This window comes from Penicillium concentricum (genome assembly GCF_028827145.1).
Source record: "Penicillium concentricum strain IBT 3081 chromosome Unknown utg000002l_segment0_segment0, whole genome shotgun sequence".
NCBI classification, from domain to species: Eukaryota; Fungi; Ascomycota; class Eurotiomycetes; order Eurotiales; family Aspergillaceae; genus Penicillium; species Penicillium concentricum.
Genome location: NW_026622755.1, coordinates 10,939,992 through 10,949,136, shown reverse-complemented (window position 1 = coordinate 10,949,136; position 9,145 = coordinate 10,939,992). Strand labels below are relative to the sequence as shown.

At 49.5% G+C, this 9,145-nt stretch overlaps 1 protein-coding gene across 1 annotated transcript; it reads right to left on the bottom strand.

The window, feature by feature from the left end:
- Positions 1 to 1,723: 1,723 nt before the first annotated feature.
- On the bottom strand, positions 1,724 to 3,345 carry N7517_007885 (uncharacterized protein; the record flags this gene model as incomplete). Its single annotated transcript, XM_056725615.1, has 2 exons — positions 1,724 to 1,746; positions 1,821 to 3,345. The coding sequence occupies 2 exons, from the start codon at positions 3,343 to 3,345 to the stop codon at positions 1,724 to 1,726; spliced, it is 1,548 nt and encodes a 515-aa protein (XP_056581865.1).
- Positions 3,346 to 9,145: the final 5,800 nt, after the last annotated feature.

Sequence of the window (9,145 nt, the reverse complement as noted above, 5' to 3'; positions counted from 1 at the left end):
CTAAGCCCAAGCCCTAAGCCCTAAGCCCCAAGCCCTAAGCCCTAAGCCCCAAGCCCCAGCTCTAACTCCCAGCTCTAGCTCTCAGCTCTAGCTCTAGCTCTCAGCTCTAGCTCTAGCTCTCAGCTCTAACTCCCAGCTCTAACTCTCAGCTCTAGCTCTAGCTCTCAGCTCTAACTCCCAGCTCTAACTCTCAGCTCTAGCTCTAGCTCTCAGCTCTAACTCCCAGCTCTAACTCTCAGCTCTAGCTCTAGCTCTCAGCTCTAACTCCCAGCTCTAACTCTCAGCTCTAGCTCTAGCTCTCAGCTCTAACTCCCAGCTCTAACTCTCAGCTCTAGCTCTAGCTCTCAGCTCTAACTCCCAGCTCTAACTCTCAGCTCTAGCTCTAGCTCTCAGCTCTAACTCTTAGCTCTAGCTCTTAGCTCTAACTCCCAGCTCTTAGCTCTAACTCCTAGCTCTAGCTCTAGCTCTTAGCTCCAACTCCTAGCTCTAACTTATAGTTATATATTTAATCCTATATCAAAAAATCTTAGTAGGATAATATAGAAATATATATAATATCAAAGTTCAAATATATATTTTTAAATAAAGTCGAAGAGTGCGGGCCCCTCGTATAGTTATCCCCTATTAAAAATAATTCGAATTTTTAATTACCTACTATACCTTTATAACTCAATTAATTACTCGAAAATTTACTAACTATAATCTTTATAGTATAGAATAGAACTTTATAAATTTTAAACTTTATCTTTATATAAGAAGCTTTTCTAATCTACTTATAAAACTATTCTAGTCTACTATAGCCCTACCTTTATCTACTATAGCCCTACTTTTATCTACTATAGCCCTACTTTTATCTACTATAGTTAACGTAAACTCCTAATTCGAGTCTACTACACTATAACTACCCCTATAGGATACGGATATCTTTAGCCTCTATTATATAACCCTTAAAGTTATTCTTTATAATATATATTTATATATTATCTCCTTAGAATATATACTAGTCATTTAGTAGGCCTTCGAACTATAATTTAATAAACACTTTACCCTTAAAAATTATATATAGAGGAAGCCCCTAGCTAAATGAATTCGTATACTTAATAATAGTCACCTATTAATAATTTCTACGTTATAAAAGTAAACCCTAGCCGTAGAATTCACTCCTTATTATTACCTTTTATTATAGGGCCGTCATACTTCGTACGAAGTGAAAGAAGAAACTATTAAATTAATGAATATATTTTAGGTAGGGTGCGTAGCTCGCCTACGAAATACCTTATACTATCCAACTTCTCCTTCTAGTTTATACGCTTCCTAACTTCTTACTTTAACTCCTAGTTCGTACGTTCTATAGGGATATATATCACTTTACTTCTAGTATTATAACTATCTATATATCAATCCCCTTATATTGCTTACAAAGCCAGATAACCCCCCAGATTAACTCGGTACAGTTAGTCCACCCATTTACCATCTGTCCTAAAAATCTCACTACCTCAGCCTCATTACCAAAATCAACTCCACGCTCTTGAAGCCGCCTAGCCCAGAGCCCCTGTATACTCCTCGTACCATTCAAGTCCCGCTGGGGCACCCCATATACCATCATCGCGTATATCGGGAGTAAGACATGTTTATATATACACTCCCCCTTTCAAACCCAACCCGACAAATCTGCTGTGGCATACCACATCGAAAGCAACACGCCCCTCGCTCGTACGACATCTTACTTCGCCACCGAAGATACCACTGCCGAGCAGTATTATTGCCAGGGGCATAACACTGATATAAGTCATGGTCGTTATCACCTCCATCCATCGTACAGACCCAGCACCGATCCTGCCACCTCTGGACTTCTGCCTCGAGGAATTCCATCAATTGCAGTGCCAGAGGCCCTTCCTCCCGCCGTTGCTGCCCAAACTGCCTTCGTACGATATCCTGCTGTCGGAGTTCGTACCGCACCTCAGTGGGAATCGCCCTGGCCTCGCTAGTAGAGATCACTGGCCCCTGTATAGGACTGGCTGCAGGTCGAATCCCTCTTGGGACCTGGGACTGGAAGCTCTCAGTACTGGCCGTACTAGATGCCCTCGAGCCATATGGACTCGCTGGGGCTATACGGAGTGGCTGCCAGCTATCACTCACCATGACACCCTGCTGGGATATCTCTGCTTCCGGTAGCATAGCCCGTGTCACTTCGTACGAGAGCCCATGGAACCAATCAGGTTGACATCGGTCACACCGTTGTTCGTCAAGCCCCTGCGCAATAATATCACCACAGTGTATCCTCGTACGCCCATCAAAGTCCCCATCAAGATATCCATCGAGGACTGCCCGTCGGCACCCATCTAGTGGCACATTAAGATACTCTCGTACGAGCCTTATATCGGCCTGGTGGGCTTGCACTTGTTTCTCATCCGCTCCAGCAGGTAGTTGGAACCAGATTGGTGGCTCATGGAAACTATCTGGCTGGATGATGATTGCCTCGCTGGGTTGGCCGTCTCGTCCAGCCCGTCCACTCTCCTGGCTGTAGTCGAGCATCGTACGGGGCCACCCAAGATGGATCACACACCGGATATCAGGAATATCAATCCCCATCCCAAGCGCGTTGGTGGCCACAAGGACTTTACCCATGCCGCCACAGAACCGTTCCAAGATCCCAGCACGATCAGCCTGCTCGGCAAAGAAGCCCTCACAGCCTAGGAGACCGGCCATCGTACGAGTATGTGTGATGGTGCTGCAGTATACAATTGTACGGCCTGGGAAGCCGAGCTGCACACGTTGATGGATAAACCGGGCCACACAATCCATCTGGATCCACTGGGACATGCTTTCGAAGCCACGCTTAATCAGAGGCCTCCAAACACGGTAGGCTACATTATGCCGGCTCGTACGATCCCGATATAGTGAAATATTCTCCCTTGTGCAATGAAGCCGCTTCCAGAGTTGGTGCTCGGCGCTTGGTGGGAGTGTGGCTGTGAGTAAGACTAGCTGAGCGTTGGTATTGGTAAGCTGGCTAAGCTTTCGAAAGGTAGGCCGGAAATTGCTATGTTGGTGGAGCATCAGATGACACTCGTCGATAACGATCCGATCAAGCTGGTGTATAAGCTGCTGGCGATTTAGGAACGTACGAAATTCCTCAGTGAGGGCAGACTCGGGTGTCACAAGGACAATCGATGCTTCGTCCGGAGGCCGTCGGCTTTCCCACTCAACGCATAAAATCCCAAGCGTCGTACAACGCTGCCGGAGGTCTGCCCGAAGCGTAACCAGCGGTACGACGACAATCGTGAGCCCCCCAGCCACCCACGCGGGAAGCATAAAGAGGAGACTCTTGCCCGCCCCGGTAGGCATGACTGTGACAATTGGACTCTCACCTGCCACGATTGCTTGAAGTGCCCGAGCTTGGATCCCCCGGAATCGTACGGTGGTATCTCCAAAAAACGACTGGAGAGCATTAGCCAGATTGGTCTCCCGGAGGAGGTAACGCCGCCCCGTACGACGTTCCTCATAGTCTTGCTCCCATAACGCACGCTTCCGTTTCCCAAACCCCTGGTGAACCGGTGACTCGATAGATGTTATGGGGCCGTCGTACTTCGTACGAAGCCCTATGGAAGATGCTTGCTTATGCTGCGCGGAATCTGCCAAACGTTACCGCCTTCGACGGAATATGTACACATTTGTTAGCTCAGGAGAACTCCTCTCCTCAACGAAACCTTCTTGTTCTTAAAACCCGTCTAAGTTGCACAACTAGGCTAGTTCCGTAACATTAGGTTTCGTTCGTCACCTTTATCGACGCTTAGTAAGGAGTTCCTACTAGTACAGAGTGAGAGACAAGATGTCTTACCAACCACGACGACATAATACCTTTGATCACGACAACCTACCAGACGCACTACCGGCACAACAAGCGATGGGAGAGATCTTCCCCCACCACGAGAGAACGATAGGATAGAAAGGGGGCCGACCCGGCCAACTTACCCCGATGTACGAACCTACAATGGACAGGACCCTAAGGAGTACGCAGCCTTTCGTACGAACTTGAAAATCAAGTTCTTGATGGATGCCCACTACTTTCACTCCGAGGAAATGAAGACCTACTACGCGTTTAGTAGGCTAGAAGGCATTGCGAGCCAGCAAGCCCACGCATGGATCGTAGCAATGGAGAATGAGAAGAAACCCCTCCTTCTCAATGAATTTTACCAAGCCATGGATCTCTACTTTGAAGACCCAGACAAGGAACAACGTGCCCTCGTACGAGTAAATTCGATGAAGCAGGGTAGGAGGAGTCTCCACGACTTCCTATCTGAGTTCGACCAGACACTAGTTACCGCGGGTGGATTACACTGGTCCGATGCCCAGAAGATGGCCCTTCTCCGGACCGCAATCAACGTCGATCTACTCCAGAGTACCGTCGGAGCTGAATTCGCTTCGTACGATGACTACCGGAACCGCCTTCTTCGGATCGACCACGACCTTCGGCAGATTGAAACGCTCCAGAAGAAGAAGTTAAGACCCTTCTTCCGTGGCAATCTCAGCAACACCCAAGACGACGCCGGCAGGATGGACTGGGAACCTACTCAAGCAACTAGGATCGCCGCCCTAGAAGCCGAGATCGCGGCCCTAAAGACAAACCAAAGGAGCAGTCCTTCTCGTACGAACGAACGGGCAAAATGGGTCTCCCGGGAAGAGATTGACCAACGCCGAATGAAGGGGGAATGCCTACGCTGCGGACAGAGAGGGCACCTGATTGCGGGCTGTAGACTACGGCCTGCCACCCGACCTCTAGAGGTGAACGCTGTCGATGCAGATGGAGACAACGACTCGGGAAAAGAATAACCTTCGTACGAAATCGTGTACGGAGGTCGCTAGATACTTCAAAATTGAAACATTCTGTTTGGGAAGAATTTGAAGCCACGCGTATGAACTCCCCACCGTTTGTCATTGCCGCGACCCTAGACCGACAAGCTATGGCCCGTACCTTAGTCGATAGCGGATGCCTATCGTACGGAGCTATCAGTGAAGCCTTTGCGAAAGAAAGGAACTTAGAGACTTTCGAGATCCTACCACGAACATTAAGAGGAATAGGAGGAAAGGGGACGATTTCACAAATCGTACGAACCTCCCTCTCAATTGACCACCACTTTGAGAAAGAGACCTACTTCTATATGATCCCTGATTCCATCGGATACGACCTGATTCTTGGCCTACCCTGGCTGAGACAACAGAACGCTTGCTTCGAACCTTTAAGGAACCGGTTATATCTTCGATCATCGAAAACCCGCCTCTATGGGATCGGCAAAACTCCTCTCCCCGATACTACAGAGATCTCGGCACTCTCAATGCATAGAGAGATTCAGTCAGCAATAAAAGACCATAATTCGTACGATTCCCAAATCTTTGCTGTCTCTATGGCCGATATCGAGAAAGCATTGAAAACCAAGAAACCAAAGGACCTAAAGGTGGAACTCCCCACTGAGTACCACGAATTCCTCCCTTTATTTGACCCCGACGAAGCGACTAAACTCCCACCACACCGCGGGGAAGGAATCGACCATAAAATCGAACTTATACGAGAAAATGGTAAAGAACCAATAGTCCCCTGGGGGCCCCTCTACAATATGTCGAACGAAGAACTTCTAGTGCTACGAAAGACCCTAAATGAGCTCTTGGATAAGAACTTCATTAGGGTTAGCAAATCCTCAGCAGCAGCACCAGTGCTATTCGTACGAAAGCCAGGAGGAGGGCTCCGTTTCTGCGTCGACTACCGAGCGCTAAACGCTCTCACAAAAAAGGACCGCTACCCCCTTCCCCTGATTCATGAGACGCTGAACCAGATCGGACGAGCGAGATGGTTCACGAAACTCGACGTATCAGCCGCGTTCCATAAGATCCGGATTGCCGAAGGAGAAGAATGGAAAACCGCGTTTCGTACGAGGTACGGACTTTACGAATGGCTTGTTACCCCCTTTGGCCTGGCCAACGCGCCGAGCTCATTCCAGAAATATATCAACTGGTCCCTACGAGAATACCTAGACGATTTCTGCTCCGCCTACCTCGACGATGTATTGATCTATTCGGAAGGGAACATCGAAGATCATCGAAAACACGTAAAGAAGGTCCTCCAGAAGCTACAGGAAGCTGGCCTACACTTGGATATTGGGAAGTGCGAATTCGAATGCACCGAAACCAAGTACCTTGGCTTTATCGTACGAGCAGGAGAAGGGGTTAAGATGGACGCTGAAAAAGTGCAAGCGATACTCGACTGGGAAACACCAACCACAGTCCGAGGCGTGAGGGGATTCCTCGGCTTTGCCAACTTCTACCGACAATTCATCCCAAACTATTCAGAAGTCGTACGACCTCTTACCCAACTCACGCAAAACAACGTCCCCTTTGTCTGGTCTACTATATGCGAGAAGAGCTTCCAGGAGCTAAAACGACTCTTCACAACAGAGCCGATACTAGCAGCCTTTGACCCATCTCGTACGACAGTGGTAGAGTCCGACTCGTCAGGATACACGGTTGGAGGAGTCCTCTCACAGTACGATGATAAGGGTGTGCTACGACCATGCGCCTACTTCTCCAAGAAAAACGCTCCCGCCGAGTGTAACTATGAGATCTACGATAAGGAGCTGCTCGCTGTCGTACGATGCCTAGAAGCATGGGACGCAGAACTACGTTCAGTCCAAGGGAAATTCCTCGTTATCACCGACCATAAGAACCTAGAATACTTCTTCAAACCAAGGAAGCTCACTGAACGGCATATGCGGTGGTCACTCTTCTTAAGTAGGTTCAACTTCGACTTCCAATATCGCCCCGGTACAGACAACGCCCGAGCGGACGCCCTATCACGACGAGACCAAGACAACCCAACCGAGGAAGACCCAAGAATCGCAGATCGTACGAAGTGTCTCCTAACGCAGATAGGAGACGATAAGGCTACTGTGAATATCCATGCCACGACCGCACAGCAAACCCCTGACGAACAAGACTGGGAGCTAGCGAGAGATGGGGATGACGAGTACCAGGGCGCTATACGGACACTACAACAGGGCCTACGGAAGTTCCCACCAGAACTAAAGCTAAAAGTCTCAACTTCCGAATGCACAATCGACCAAGCCCAGAAACTTCGCTTCCGCGGAAGGTTATGGGTCCCTAACTCTGAGCCCCTTCGTACGAAAATCATTCAGACCGCACACGACTCTCGACTCACCGGACACCCAGGGAGGGAGGAGACCTATACAGTGGTTAGCCGCGAGTACTTCTGGCCGAATATGTCGATCGACATCCGGAGATTCGTACGGAACTGTGACCTATGTAACGGGGCGAAACCATGGCGAGAGCTGAAGCGAGGCCTCCTAAAGCCGCTCCCGGTGCCAGAACAACCATGGCGAGACGTGGCCCTCGACTTCATCACCGATTTACCACCAAGCGACAGCCGTACGAACATCTTGGTAATCACAGATCGGCTGACAAAGGGAGTGATCCTAAGGCCGATGAAGTCAATTTCGGCCGAAGACTCCGCATGGGCAATCATTGACAGCCTCGTACGACAACACGGATTCCCAAACTCGATCGTCTCGGACCGAGGAACCCAATTCACAAGCCTCCTATGGGAACGGATCTGCCAGCTATGTAAGGTTATACGACGGCTGTCGACGGCCTACCACCCCGAGACCGATGGACAGACCGAACGACACAATAGCACGTTAGAAGTGTACCTACGCCTCTTCGTACGATTTGAACAGAACGACTGGAAACGCCTACTCCCAATGGCCGAACTTGCGTTAAATGGACGAGTCTCCGCAGCAACCGGCGTAAGCCCTTTCTTCCTAACCCACGGTTATAACCTCTCTCCATTTGACCCACCAATCGAGGAACCGCGTATAAACAGCACCATTACCACGCCAGAACCAAGCCCAATCCAAAAAGCAGAAACGATCGTACGAAAGCTAGCTGGAGCTATGGACTGGGCACGTGCATCGATAGCCTACGCCAACCAACAGATGGAAGCAAACGCTAACCGGCACCGACAACCGGCGCCTACCTTCCAAGTCGGAGACGCTGTTTGGTTAAACCTGAAAAATATACAGACCGAACGACCCTGCAAGAAGCTCGACTGGAAGAACGCAAAATATAGGGTTCAGGAAGTTATTGGTTCCCACGCAGTACGACTGGATACGCCACCCGGCATTCACCCAGTATTCCATGTTAACCTCGTACGACTCGCGACACAAGACCCCCTTCCGTCCCAACTGGCACACGAACCGCAACCACCAGCAATCATAGTCGACGACCAAGAAGAGTGGGAGATCGAAGAAATTATAGATGAGACACAAACACGCAGGAGGAACAACGCTCGTACGAGCTACAAGGTTAAGTGGAGAGGCTACACGAGACCAACCACAGAGCCAGCGGACGCACTCAAGGACACAATAGCGTTAGACGTGTGGCTACAGAAGACCGCACCGTTTAGAAAGATCGATGGGTCCCTTGATAAGGCTAGCTACTACGCTTCGTGCTAGTGCTAACTGAGTCTAGAAACCTCGATATTGTGTGTTGATTGCGTCTATGAAAAGTGCTAAGCCTCGTACGGTCTAGTCAATGAGCTCCTCTACAACAGAGGGCGGAGGGAGAGGGCCAGCTCCACACTTCCCGCTGCACTGGAGTGAAGCACAGCATTCGAAGGGCTTCGTTTCCCGCAGCAGTCAGACGGACCTTGACATACTGCTTCCCTCCGTGCTCAATGCGAGTCAGGGGCAGGAGCATACGCCGGGAGGAGGGTTCGACTTGACGCGGGTCGTACGACAGAAGATTGAAGTTAGACGACTCCATGGTTGACAGGAGGTTTGGAGACTGCGAATAAAAAATAAAAAAAAAAAGAAGAAGAAGAAGGGAATTGAGGACCTATTTATGCCTTCCAACTACAGCCCACATGCTACAAAGCAACGACGTCGTCGAACACGTTTGCCCTATTCGGCCAATCATAGGCCACGATTTTGTTTGCTTCTCCCATTGATTCCTAATCTGGCGTCTATTGAAGCAAACAGTCATTGTCCTAGGGGAGGGGGGTATTGTTATGGGGCCGTCGTACTTCGTACGAAGCCCTATGGAAGATGCTTGCTTATGCTGCGCGGAATCTGCCAAACGT